The 14,922-nt window shown below is 40.4% G+C and overlaps 1 protein-coding gene across 12 annotated transcripts in view; it reads left to right on the top strand.

The window, feature by feature from the left end:
* Positions 1-14,922, top strand: part of LOC147113556 (exocyst complex component 6-like) — a 202,311-nt gene that overhangs the window by 183,356 nt on the left and 4,033 nt on the right. For 10 of the 12 annotated variants that reach the window (XM_085994784.1, XM_085994785.1, XM_085994786.1 and 7 more), the window contains one exon: positions 9,543-9,655. The exons of the other annotated variants lie outside the window; for them this stretch is intronic. In XM_085994784.1, coding sequence (XP_085850910.1) covers positions 9,543-9,655 — 113 coding nt within the window. The remainder of the gene's footprint in view (positions 1-9,542; positions 9,656-14,922) is intronic. 12 annotated transcript variants of the gene reach the window in all.

Consider the following 14,922-nt stretch of genomic DNA (forward strand, 5'->3'; position numbering starts at 1 on the left):
GCCATTTAGGACTGAGATGAGGAGAAATTTCTTAACTAGGAAGGTTGTGAATCTTTGGAATTCTCTACCCCAGCGGGCTGTGGGTACTTAGTCATTGAGTATATTCAAGGATGAGATAGAATTTTGGACTCTTAAGGGAAACAAGGGATATGGGAATTGGACGGGAAAGTAGAGTTGAGGTCAAAGCTCTGCCATGATCTCATTGAATGGCAGAGCAGGCTCAAGGGGCTGTATGGCCCACTCCTCCTATTTCTTGTGTGTGCAATCAATTCTGAACATGCTCTTTATTGTAATTTGAATACCCATTGGAAAAAAAAACACATTCCAGAACCAGCACAAAATACTGTTCAGTTTCAAAAGTGTTGATACTTACAATGCTGACCTGCATGCATTCTCATTTAGTCATGAGGTTTGAGAACTCCAGGCTATATACTTCTTACTACTTAAATCTGCTTGTTTCAAGGCTAGTGAATGATCTTCGTTTTTCCTGCTCTGTGTCTACAAAGTACCCCACCTAGCGGTCCAACCAAGAACTGAACGAATACTGAGTTTACGTCCACTGTTGAAGTAATTTTGAGAGTTGGGTAAACCAGCCCAGAGATTCAGATTTGACTAATTACTAAGTAATAACTCATGAGAAATACATCCAGTTTACAAAGATTATTTTAATTTAAATAATCAACTTAAAAGTCAAGTCCGTGTTTTCATTTATTCCAGCCAACCTTCATGCTTATTCCTTCAAATAATTTTGTGGAACGTTTTGGATACCTTAGATGACACAGTAAAAGCAGTGTGTACAATTTTTTTGCGCATGGTTTTTAACAACATCACTGGATTATATTTTTAAAAATCAGGTATATGCTATATTTTTGTAAAACTGATCATTGCTTTCTGAACTTATAATTATTGGTTTTGAACAAGGTTATTACTAGGCATATGTAGTGCACTGACACCAGTTTTATAGGAAAACAATTGCACTTAAGCCAATACACTTATTCCAGTAGGTTTTATTGTTATATGATGCTCTTAATTCATCAGCTCGAATTGCTCCTACCATTGTCAATGGACCAGTGCTCAACGGTACTTCACCTTGGTGTAGTATAGTTCAAAATATTCTCTAGCTACAGCCGAAGTTTAGAAAATCTAAATCTATAATTATATACTAGAGGATGTTTTGCAGAGTTCAAGTGACCTGGTTCAAAGATTTCCCATAATCACCATTGTGCTTTAGTAAAATCCTAGTGGCAACACTGCTTAAATTATTTGCCATCCTGCTTTTAGCCATTATTCCTGAATGGGATTTAAGTATTGAATGTGTGATTTTGCTGTGCTGTTACTGAAAGTGTTTAGAAACACATTAAAATATATAGCAAATTAAAGTATTATTGCTTTGCCAAGCTTTGGTCAAGTAATTACAGGTTTGTGATTATAGGGAAATTATTGCCGTTAAATATTATGTTTAAACTGCTGTTTGCGGAAGGGATAGTGTCATTCAGTGTGTGAAAAAACACAAACGTTGATTTACTTGGAAATTCAAATAGCTTTTTCCTTTGATACATGCCCCTACTGTTGATTGCCTTTTGGATTTGTTTGGATTCTCAGCTCAGTAAAAAGTGTGGATTTAAGTGGCTTATGGTTCAGTAGCAATGTAATATTAACTGACAATATAAAAGAAAAAAATGAAAGGTACAAGTAATAATTTTCAAAAGTGCAGTGTGTTTTACTTCAGAAGACAACAGCTAACTCATGCGTTCATTGACTTAACTCCTCACTTAAGCAGAGTGTGCAAAGCAATTGTTGTAAAAGTATGCTTTACATTTTAGAGGCTATACTTTAATCCCTGACTTTGTGTTTCATTCCTCATCCCCCTCCCCCTCCTAACAGCATAAAATGTGAGAACACTCAGCACCACATAGTCTGTTTCCATTTGGAGGAAAGGATGGTCATGGATGTTTGGTACTCTATAACTATTGTCAGCACCATTCTTTGATTGTCTAATAGGAGCCAAATGCTAGATACTTACACCTCTCCTCCCCAAAGAAGTTCCCCACTATAGCAAGGTGCTTCATCATTTTACTGACATGCCTGAGAATTGACAACCTGCTGTCAGGCAGTTCTGGGACTTCAATCCTTAATATGGTTGAGAGATAAGTCATGCTACAATTGGGCTGGCAGACCATGAAATCTAGGCTGTTTCAGTATTTGGAGTTATATTATCAACTTCTAAGAAAACATCTTTATTGTTCAAGTTTTCATTGTCATTTTTACAGATTTCAATGTTTTTTAGTATTGAACTTATTAAGTTTAAAGCAGTAAATTGCTTGCCAAAAAAAGAACAATTTCTGTATTTCAAATGCTTTTCTCGGCAGGTTTCTGTCAAGTTTTCTCCCCTCCCATCTTCTCCTAAAGGCGCTGACGGCTTGCTCTTACTGTGATTGTTGAACATGCTCCAGTAGTTCACTAACTGATCAACTTGACTGTGCAGGGCTTCATAATTGAGCCTGATCCTGTCCGTGTGCATATACAGAAGTTCCTGGATGATGACCAGGAGTGAGAACCCTGACTAATTTTGCCCCCACAACCACCACATCCCTGCCTAATCTGAGTTCGAAGACCAATTCTAGTGCTCCTATCATTTCTCCAGCTAACTCAGAATGGTGATTAAACCTGAAACTTTCCTAGACTGTGTGGCTCAGCTACTCTCTGGATAAACTCACTTGAGTGACCAGGGAGGCTCAGACTTTTTCCTGTTCCCTTTCTCTCCAGCTTTCCCACTCTCTTCCTTTTTTTAAACTGTTGACTGTTGCTAGGGTGCAGTTCTGTAGGTGTTGGTAGCCCTTCAGTACTTCGCCCAAATGGTCAGTCTTCATGTGTGAATCTAGACAATGCATTTGGAAACTGTTGTTTGAAAAGTTTGCATTTTTTTTTGCTCTTAATGTTGGCTTATTGGCCTTTTTAAGACTGTGTAGGCTCAATATTACTTTGACTTTTATATTCTATACCATTTGTGAAAGCCTAAAATTCTATTACCATTTTTATGTCCTTATCAATCTTGAGGTGCTGCTGTTAATATCCTGTGATGCTATACCCCCAAATTTCTCTGATCTTCCACAGCACCAAACCTCCTTCCTTTCAGAGTGTAATTATTGCTTTTTTTTTTACCACACTTAGACACTGAATTCCATCTGCCACATTTTAGCCCATTTCTCCATCTTAACAGCATCCCTTTGCGGCTCCTATTGGTCTTCTAAAGAATTAACTATATCTCCTATTTCGGTATCCTCTGCAGATTTTGACACCACTCCCGCTACACCTATGTCCAAATCATTGATAGACACAGTGAACAGAAGTCGCCCCAGAACAGAACCCTGTGGGACACCGCTACCCACCTAACCATGCTGGGGAAAAATTGCCCTTAACTCCTACTCTCTGTTTCTAACCAATTTTAATACAGTTTGCTATCCTCCTCTAATTCCACACCCCTTAGTCTTCTCTAGTTAAATCTCCATGTGGTATCTTGTCAAAGGGTTTCCTAAAGTCTATGTACATTACATTCACGGTATTTCCCTTATCTCCATATCTGTTACATTCTCAAAGGAGATTTGTCATGCACAATATTTCCTTTTGAAATCCGTGATGGCTGCTTCTAACTATTTTCTCTCTACGTAGATACGTGATAATTTCATCTGTAATTAAAGGCTAAAAGTTTCCCTACCACAGATGTTAAGATGACTGGCCTGTAATTACCTAGATTAGCTCTGAAGGAGCACATGCACAGTGACAGACGTGCCCATCCTGCAAGCCAACCTCAGTATCAATAAGTGTTGTGCAGTTAGGTGTATTTCAGTGCTTTGATGCGTGAAGCCCAAGGAAAATGTAAGTGTGGCAAGGCTTTCAATTGTAATTTGCATCATGATTTTGTACCATGCTGAAGTACAAATAATGACAGCGCTGTAAGGTTGTGAGGGTTTGCATGGATGAGCAGGCAATGTGGAACAGGCAATATTTTGTGGCATGAAATCCTGGTCATTTACCTACTACTTGGTACTATTGGATAGTCTTGCCATTACAGATTCCTTGAAGTGTACTGTCTTCTCCTACCATTGGTCCCACATTCTGCACATTGTGAAATCCTTAGATTTACTGACTTGAAATTTCATGTTGCATGTTGCATTGTACAAATTACCCTGCTGATAAAGAAAAAAAAATAAAATATTTTGTGTAAAAACAGGTTTTAGCTCAGTGACCCACATAAACAGTTGATTACACGCAAACAATTATGGACCTTCTAATTGCACTATAGAAGGTGTGACATTCTCCAGTCAGGAGGCCAGGAGTCTTCCCGGTGACAGTCTTGACCTATAATCAGCCAGTTGGACATGCATTTTAAGCAAGATGATCGCGATGTTCCCCACCTCTGCAGGTGGGGGACAGTGCTGCTATGCACTGCTCCATCTAGAGGCTGGACTACAAATTAGCAAAATGTACCGACTCTCGTAACCAGGTTTTGCATAACGATCAGCTCTAGGGAATGGAATTCTAGGTCTTCTAGTTGAGAGATGAGTGTTCCACCACTTGAGCTCCTGGCCTGCATCACTTCAATCCCTTTCGGAGTTTCAGTGCAGTAGTTTAATACAAGAGTAATATTCATCAGGCTGTAATAGGTCTACCTTAGTCTTTCTTTTGATTTTTTTTTTTAAACTTCTTTTTGTCAGATGTACATTCAAACATGTCGGACAGGAAAAGACCAGCTGGTCCATCCAGCTTGTCGAACAGTCATGTTGCCTTATCCATCATGGTACAGACACTTCCTACCCACCAGGTGCCATGTAATCTCCTGGGATAGGTGAAAAAATTTTTTAAACCCAAACCAATTAGGGAAAGAAAATCTGGAAAATTCCTCTCTGACCCCTTCAGGCAATCGAAACTAGTCCAGGGGACCTCATTGACTCTGACTTATATTACAAGGTACCTACCTCTTGTATTGCATAATCTCTACTCCAGCCAGAAACAGGCCCAACTGTATCTTGAAGATATACAACAAATCGGTGTTCACCGCACAAGCCGGCAACCTGTTCCACAGGCCTACTATCCTGAGAAAAGAACCACCGCCTAACATCCAACCTAGGTCTGCCCTTATGTAACTTATAAGCGTGACCCTGATCCCCTCTAATCTATCCAGTTGAAACAATTTGTCAGTGCAAACCTTTCGTTATTTTATACACCTCGATCAAATCACCTGAGTCTCTGCTTCTCTAAAGTATACAGACCTAGATATCTGGGTAGCTAGTGTGTTTCAATCAATTTTGAGGCTCCTCTTTATATCTTTTCCAAAGCCTCCATATCCCCCACCATGTGAGGGGACCAAAACTGGACACCGTATTCTAAATGAGGCCTAACCAAGGTCTTGTACAAGGACAAAATGATAAGTTTTGTTTTGTAGTGAACTGTCCTGTGAATGCAGCCTAGTAGAGGTTCAGGCCATCAGGAAAAAAATGGGACTTCAAAAATTAATTTCATGGGCATTTCTCTAGGGGTTTTCTGATTTCTGAACTATATATTAAACTTAGTCAATTTTAAAGTAAAAACATTCATTTATAGAAAAGTTTATAACTTAATTAAAAAATAGCAATATTTAATGTAAAGGCATAATAAATTAAAAAGAACTTGTATTTATGTAGCGTTTATCAAGTTGTGCTTCACATACAATGAATTAGTTTGAACTGCATTAGCTATTCATAAGTAGACAAATCTGCTAACCATTTTGCACATAAGATCCTACAGTCAGGAGATGAATGAACAGCTAATTGTTTTTGGTGTTGGTTGAAGGAGTGATTTTCCCAGAATGCCAGGAGAATGCTTTGCCCTTTCTTAAATAGTGCCATAGGAATTTTAACATCCACCTTAAAAATCAAACCGACATTCTTGCCTGAAGAATCTCTAACAATGCGGGAGTATGGCATTGAAATGTTAGCCTGGATTCTATGTTCAAGTCTTGGAGTGGGGCTTCAAGCTCAAAGGTGAGTGAGAGTGCTGCCAACTACATGAAACGGACACTTATTAAAGGACAGTCAGCATTTATTGAGGAGTGCTGCATCATGCTGAACTGAGGTGCTGTTCAAAGGAATTACTGACATTGGCCGTCGCTATTATATTCTGCTACTTGGATTTTCAGAAAATCATGGTAGGGAGCCACAGGAATAAAATATCAAGCTGAATAGAGGTCAAGGCATGGGAAAATAAGTTCCCCTTTCCATTGGCTTTTCCAATGATAAATGATAGCATACAGGTGCAGTAAAAATGGGAGTGATGCTTGGAGGTCACGGGTTTGCAGTTCAGTGATGCTCTCCTGGAACCTGAGCATCAAAGTAAAAGTGCCTCAGCAGATTACCTAGCCAACACCCCAGGTTAGACAAATCAGGAAACTAGGGGCATTTGAAGCACTGTTCACACCTGTCCAGTTCAAATTTGTTAGTTTCTGCTCTTAAAGTGGCCTCGGGGCATACTGTACTTTAAACTTGGAGAAGTTTATTTTCCATGGTTTACGTTGGGCCAGAAATTCGTGTCCAAATGCGTGAGTGCGGTCTGGGTACTCACGCATCTGGCCGGTGGAAATGCCGGCGTTCAGCATGCACAGCACATGCGGGGAACGCCGGCATTTCCAGTCCTCTGAACGAAGGGGTTCAGAGGCACAGCGCGTGCGACTGCACAGGCAGCGCTTGCGCAGTGAACCTCGTCGATTTCATTCATGGATTCAGTGAGGGTAAGTCCTTACAAGTTACACTTGAAAAAAGCATGTGTAAAGTTGTTCCAAGGCTGCGGAGGAAGATACATTTTATCGTGGAGCTTCTGAAAGGCAATATTTTTGTTTGGGAAAGGGAGGGAAGTTATTTTAAGAAATTTTAAGTAAGTTTTAAAGTTAAAATTTTTTTTTTTTTTTTAAACGGGTTTTCAGAACGGTAGGTAGAAGGAGCAATTGTGGCTGTGTGAATGGAATGTGAAAATGAGTGTTCTAAAATGAGTAATGTAACATTTCCAGCACTTTTAAGAAAGAAACTTTTCATCAGTAATAAGTAATTATGTATGTACGTCCGCATATATTCCTTTACGTATATGTATGTATGTTTTATATTCCTTTACTTCTGTGTATGAATGTGTGTTTTTAATTATGATTTTCCAATAAGTTACTTTCTCTGAAAGTCATAATTAAATACATACATTCATACACATAAGTAAAGGAATATATACATACACGCAAAGGAATATATACAGACATACATACATAATTACTTAAAAGAATATATTACTGATGAAAAGTTTCTTTCTTAAAAATGTTGGAGTCATTTTCACATTTAATAAACACAGCAAATTCAATTCACATAGCCACAATTGATCCTTCTACCTACAGTACTGAAAACCCGTTTTAAAAAACGAAAATAAACTTTAAAACTTACCTCAGCATTTCTTAAAATAACTTTCCTCCCTTTCCCAAACAAAAATATTGCCTTTAAGAAGCTCCACGATAAGAAATATCTTCCTCCGCAGCCTCTGGAGCAACTGTACTCATGCTTTTTTCATGTGTAAGTTGTAAGGACTTGACCTCACTGAAAGCATGAATGAAAGCGGCGAATTTTACTGCGCACGCGCTGCCTGTACAGTCGCACGCGTTCTGCCTCTGAACCCCTTCGTTCAGAGGACAGGAAATGCTGGTTTTCCCCGCATGCGCTGTGCATGCTGAAAACCGGCATTTCCTCCGGCCAGACGCGTAAGTACCCCGACCGTACTCGCGCGTTTGGAAGGGAATTACTGGGCCAACATTTTACATGTCAATAAAATGAAAAATTTAACAATTGCACGATTTGCCCCCTCGCATCTGCGACTGAGGGTCCAAGGAGGTGCATTGCGCAAGAGGTCATCGTCGTACGTATCCTCACACTGTTCCCTTTCGGGAACTGTATGAAGTGGTGGAAGGATTTCTGGCCACGTTAACACTCCTTCCGTGACCATAACCATCTTCATACCAGCCATTAGGGTGGTTAGTCCTATGGCGTGAGGGTTTTACGGGCTCCCACAACCCATCTGAGGGGGGGGGGGGGGCACCCACACCCGCGGACGCAAGTATCCCGCTGGATGTCCACCCAGAATTTATAGTTGGAGCTCCGACTCCACTTGCCGGGACTGTCTGGAGCGGGGTTCGAAACCCTACTCCTTCTGGCCCAGCGGCGGGGATGCTTACCGCTACGCAAAAGGCCCACTCCGTGCAAAAGGTGACACCCATACGTTTCCTGCGCCTTTTCCCTCCCCGTGACTGGAGCCCTATGCTGCCACTTGAAAGACCAAGCTATCATCTGTCCTTTTTGCGGCGCCTTTGACTTCTCATTACCAATGATGAGCAGGCGCTGCGCCTCCACCTCGTTGAGGAGATTGCTGAGGCCATCATCAGTTCAATTGTGAGTTCTTTTAATGCCGTGAATTGTGCTCATTCCAGCCATTTCACGTTGCTAATCGGATTGGGCCTTTGGCGTAGCGGTAGGATCCCCGCCGCTGGGCCAGACGGGGTAGGGTTTCGAACCCCGCTCCAGACAGTCCCGGCAAGTGGAGTCGGAGCTCCGGCTCTAAATTCTGGGTTGACATCCAGTGGGATATTTGCGTCCGTGGGTGTGGGTGGCCCCCCCCTTGTATAGCTTGTGGGAGCCCGTAAAACCCTCCCGCCATAGGACTAACCACCCTAATGGCTGGTTCAAAGATGGTTACGGTCACGGAATGAGCGCTAATCATGGCCATAAATCCTTCCACCACTTCATACAGTTCCCCAAAGGGAACAGTGTGAAGACACGTATGATGACGACATTGCTAAATAAATAAATGGAATTTAAAAAATTCTTTTAGGGCTTTTAAAAGTCTTTAAATTGCTTTAATTCTGTTTAAAACTACTTCAGATTCTTCAAAATAATGTAAATGTTTTTAAAAGTTTATAAAAGTTACCAAAAGCTTCATTAAAAATACCAAAAACCTATTTAAAATGCTGCTTTGCATGTAAAAATGCTTAGCTTGTGAGAAACATTGGGGGCATGTCCTATTAAACTGAGACCTCAAGGGGCGTGTCTCAGTTGCACAGCGCGCTACAGGCTTCGCGCTGGCTGCACTCCTGGGCGGCGTGATGTCAGACGCTGCCCGGGAGTCAACATTTTAAAACAGCAATTCCAGGCGTCCCTGAAGCTCAACGGCCGGCGCGTCGGGTAAGTGCAGATCGGGGGCTTACACGCGCGGCAAGCCCCCGACTCGAATTTCTGGGCCGTTGCATTTTAATTCAAATCAGCTATCAACTTGAAGCTACATAGTTAATTTGGATTGTGTCTTAACTAGTACCTACTACTTTTTAAATTAAATTCATTATGTAAAAAAAAGTCTTGAGGTAGTCTGCTTTCAGTTCAGTCTTACTATACTTTTCTGACAATTGCTTGCCCTCCAGAGTGATGGTACTTAAAAATAACTTGCACTAAAAAGAGTATTTAATACAATGTGTTGCTTGTCTTTCGTAGCTACTTGATCTGTTTATGGTGTGGGACTGGTCGACGTATCTAGCTGATTATGGGCAAGCTACATCCAAGTATCTAAGAGTGAATCCCAGCACAGCTCTGACACTTCTTGAGAAGTAAGCAGTTATATACTTTTTTTACGGTTCTTTTACATGTGTACATTAAGTCTAATTACCACAAAACTTACAGTATGTAACAAGGTGATTCTTGGTCAGTATTACTTTTCTTCAGAATGCAAATCATTAAAAATATTAGTCTGGTAAATGTTTATTGCATTTTTACTTTATTTTCCATTTTGTCTTGTCATTAATAAAATCAGGGAAGTTGTATTTATATTTGTATTTTAGAATTAAACTGGTATTTTAGTAAAACTTTATATATATTTATATATATAATATATATATATATAAATATATATATAAATTTCTACAACTGATATTTGCATATTGCAAATTCTAGTACATTAACAGCAAAATTGGGAACCTAGAAATGCTATTGTGGTATCGTTTAAGGTAGTTGGATTACACCAAAATGCCAAAACTTTCCTTTATAAACTGTTAAATATGCAGATCAACATATTTTTAAACTTTTTGCAACTATCCTTTCTAATTGCTTGTCGTAGCTTTTGACTTTCTCTCATCATTATCATTCCTCTCTTGCTAAATTGTTGCAAAGCAGAGTCTACAGAGGGTAAGTAGTTTGCATATTCTAGGTAGTGCCACTCATTCATTGTTGCGAATTGCGTGTATGCGTTTCTATTGGGAATTGAATTTTATGTTTTAGTAATAGCTTTCATGATTAATGTGTGCATATTTAACATCATAGATTTATGAGCTCTTGACATAAAGTATTTGTGACATGCTTGATTATAAACTGCTTTGATTTTTGCATTCCTAAACCTGTTTGAGAAAGCCGTTAACATTCAACTCCGTGATATTGAAAGCTATCCCTTTGAGCGATCTAATGAAGTTTTATTTCCTTATAATCTGAACAAGTTTCCTGTTCAGACAGAAATTAATTTTGATTGTTGCAGTGGTGTTTAAGTTTCTGATGCTGCGTTTTGGGAATGCTCCTTATACTGGCTTCAAAACCACAGTTCATTATTTATGCACAATGGTTATGAATAAGTAATTTCTTTATCCAGCTTTGTGTACATGACTCATCTTCATAAAATTATAGAATGTACCCATGAATAGCAACTGGGAGCGAAATGAGTGTATAATTTGGCCGCCATAATAAAAAATAAATTCCTGGAAAAGCACGAAAGGTCTGTCAACGCCAGAAAAGAAAAAAAGACAAGTTCATGTTATAAGAAAGAACTTGCATTTATTCTTCTTCTTAGGCAGTCCCTCGGAACCAAGGATGACTTGCTTCCACATTAAAAATGAGTTTGCAGGTGACAGATAAGACCAATGCGGGACCTACAGTCTCTGTCACAGGTGGGGCAGACGGTGGTTGAAGGGGCGGGTGGATGGGGTGCTTGGGTTGACGTGCGCTCCTTGCGCTGCCTGCGCTTGGCTTCCGCTTGCTCCCGGCGAAGAGACTTGAGGTGTTCGGCGCCTTCCCAGATGCTTCTCCTCCACTTTGTGCGGTCTTGGGCCAGGGATTCCCAGGTGTCGGTGGGGATGTTACACTTTTTCAAGGAGGCTTTGAGGGTGTCCTTGAAGTGATTCCTCTGCCAACCTGGGGCTCTCTTGCTGTGCCGGAGCTCCGAGTAGAGCGCTTGTTTTGGGAGTCTCGTATCGGGCATGTGGATAACGTGACCCGTCCAACGGAGCTGATTGAGCGCGGTCAAAGCTTCAATGCAAGTACACGGACGTTGGTGCGCCTATCCTGCCAATGGATTTGCAGGGTCTTGAGGAGCCTGCTGTACATGGTCCATGTCTCTGAGGCATACAGCAGAGCGGGTATCACTGCTGCTTAGGGTTGCAAAATTTCGGGAATTTTTAAGAGGAAACTTTCCATGGGAATTTGAGTTTTTTTGCACACTGATGGTTTTTTGTCTCTGACCCTTATATTATCTTTGTCATCAAAATAAACATGCTGTTCCATACAAATAAAAACAGGCTTTCAAAACTTTCTTTAGGTTATAATTTTGAACTTTATTGAACCCCCACTCTGTTATACTCAGCCTCCAGCAAATAAGTAGACAAAGCATGTCTGGTGGGAGGACAGTATGCAGGGCGAATAACATTGAAAAATCTCTTCCAGTACACACTGGCTGTGAGCATGAGGGGTGAGCCTGTCGCATATACAGCTTGAGCAAGACACTCATCTGCATTCTTCTGGCTATGGTTATCCATTGTATCAAAGAACCTTCTAAGTGGGTCAGGAGTTGCTGATGATAAGGAGCCTGATGCTGAATGTGAATAATCATCATCTTGAATGGAAGCAGAGGAACTCTGGGCTGACTGCTGTGAGCTTTGAGTGAAGTTGTTGCATTTGGATAAATGCTGCTGCACCTTTGTGGCATTCTTTACATATGGCTTTGTACAGTGTTTGCACATGTACGCAGTCTTTCCATCTTTAATGCCTGGGGTAAAATGCTTCCACACATCCGACGGTAAACGTGGCATTGTTCTATGCAGAGAAATAAAGGGCATTCGTCTCTGTCGAACTGCAGTCGATCAGCACGATTGCAACAGGGTGAGTAAATTTTTCCTGATGCTCCCTGTGATGGAAGCATGACCTGTGCACGCACTATGCTACATCACCAATAGAAGGAGCTAATCGCTCATCCACTCATCCAACCAATCAGGACACATTTGTTCACAGTCACACACAAAACTTGTAATTATTAAAACAAGCCAAGTAAGAAGATAAACATATATTGATTAAGAAATTCCTTAATAATTAAGATTCCATCTCTGTTAGTAATTTTAAGAGAGGACCTGTGGGGAAAAAAATGAAAGAAATACAAAAAAAAACAATATTATGCTAGCATGTGCTTTTTGGGGCAAAATTCCCAAGCTAAACTTCCCGTGGAAAATTTCTGGAAATTTACCGGAAACTTTCCACCCCTTCGCAACCCTACCGCTGCTATGTAGACTTGCATTTATATAGTGCCTTTCACAACCTTCAGATGTCCCAAAGTGCCTCGCAGTCAATGAAGTACTTTTGAAATGTAGTCAATGTTGTAATATAGGGAAACACGCAGTAAATTTGCACACAGCAAGCTTCCACAAACAGCAATGAAATTGATGACCAGATAATCTGTTTTTGGTGGTATTGGTTGAGGGATAAATATTGGCCAGGACACTGGGAGAACGCCCCTGCTGCTCTTTTTTTGAATAGTGTCCTGGGATCTTTTACGCCCATCTGAGATGGTGGAAGATATTGCCTCCTACAGTGCAGCATTCACCCAGTACCACATTAGAGGGTCAGCCTAGATTGTGCTCAAGTCACTGGAGTCGGGCTTTAACTCATAATCTTCTGACGCCAAAATGAGAGTGCTACTACACAAATAAAATGGAGAATTTAGTGCAATAAAAGCCTTTTGATTGAACATGTAATTTTAAAGTTTTTCAATACTGAACTTACTTGTGTTCAGTGAGAGCCAAGACATAGTGCAGGCTGATAATTTCATTTGATGCTATGCTCTATTTTACATTTTTTTTTATCCCAGTCATTACAAGTTTGCATTTCACTTCATTTCCTCTCCCCACAATGTAATGTCTTTGTTCTATATTTCATGATTTTTCTTCAACCTTAAAAACCCATTCAATCATTGGGAAGCCTGAAACCTGCTGAATAATTCTTTGTGGAACTGTACTCCATTTCTTTAGTTTCATGGAGATTTTAATTAAAAGTCTCTCCAACTCTCCCATACCAAGCTTTTGACACCTCACCTACATACCTATTCATCATCTGGACAATGAATGTTGGCAGGTGATTTGAATCATGGACGTCAAGTCTTCGGCAATTTCAATCCTGTTCTCAAATGAAGCAGGAGCTGCTGGATAGCTGAGCCCCAGCTTTCTGAGCCCAAGGACCCAAGATCCAACCTTGATCTGGCTGAGATTGGTTAGCCCGGTACAAAGTTGGGATTGAATCTGATGCCTCTGTATGGCTTTGGGTATCTGAAAACAATGACTCGGCTATGGAGGAGTGAGAAGGAGGAGATATTTCAGCTATCATGATGCTGCAGCTTAAATCCCAAGTACCAGAACTTTGCAAGTTTCATTTGGCTCATGTTTCCAACTATAAATTACACAATTTAGATACTCCAACAGAAACCCATTATTTTTAAGTCAGAAGAGCCAGGCATGACTCCTGAATTTGTTTTCCTCCCACTCTAAGCAATGGCTGCAGCCAAGATGGTAACAGCCAAAAAATTGTCTTCTCCCCAAAACAGTGAAGTACTTTACTCACCACCTGGAGCTGGGATACTGTCTCCTACATCACTACAGCCAGTCAAGCTAACAGGTGACGTTTGTTTACCCAAACTATAAATTAGGAAATCTAATCAACCGGAAGATGAAAACTTCTGAAAGTCACTTGAACCGATAAATAAGTGAACCTGTTCTTTAGTTAAACTTGCTGAATTTCCTGCTGCTCTAACTCAAACCCCTTGTTAGTGGCAGCAGGAATATCTTCAGTACAGCTCCCATAGACAACTTGCTCTTCTCTCCCACCTCACCCCAGGGACTGGATTTAATCTGTTGCTGTGAATACTCTAGTGTGTGTACTTCAGTGAAAATAAATGAGTTATTGATATCACCATGCTCTCTGAAACAAAACCTTTATTATTCCACAAAATTAAGTAATTGAATTGGACAATAGAATTCTACAGCGATGCTTGGAGATGGTTACAGTATCTGAATAATGGAAACATACATGTGGAAAATGAATTGGATGTATATATGCTTCTCTGATTTATTCATTGATATGGCTAGTGAAAGAGAGAAGTATCCCTTTTTACAAGCTAATAAGAGAAATACAAATGATGCAGGCCATTTAACTCAACTTGGTTTATCCAGCCAGGAAGAGCTGACAGTTTCCCCCCTCCCTCCCCTTGCAGTATCCAATTGTTTCTTAAATAATTCCAGGTTTTTTGGCTCCACTACTCCACTCAGCAGTCCATTTCATGTATTAACAGCCTTTGTGTGAAGGACTTCCTGACATCAGTTCTAAGTTTGAATCTGTGACCCCTTGTCATACTCGCTCAATTTATTTTGAAGTAATTTTCCAGATCTGCCTTTTCCAAGCCACCTTTATAAAATCACCTCTCAATTGCCTTTTACTAAAGTTTAAAATCTTGTGTTTGTCCAGTCCTTACTCATTCCTCAAATTATACACAACTGACACATGGGATCAGCCTTGTGGGCTCTCCTCTGAACTACCTCCAGTGCTTGAATATCTCTCTCTTATCTGAGTGGCCAGT

Source organism: Somniosus microcephalus, chromosome 8, assembly GCF_052327205.1.
Source record: "Somniosus microcephalus isolate GS21.2 chromosome 8, FLI_Smic_1.0, whole genome shotgun sequence".
Lineage (NCBI taxonomy): Eukaryota > Metazoa > Chordata > Chondrichthyes > Squaliformes > Somniosidae > Somniosus > Somniosus microcephalus.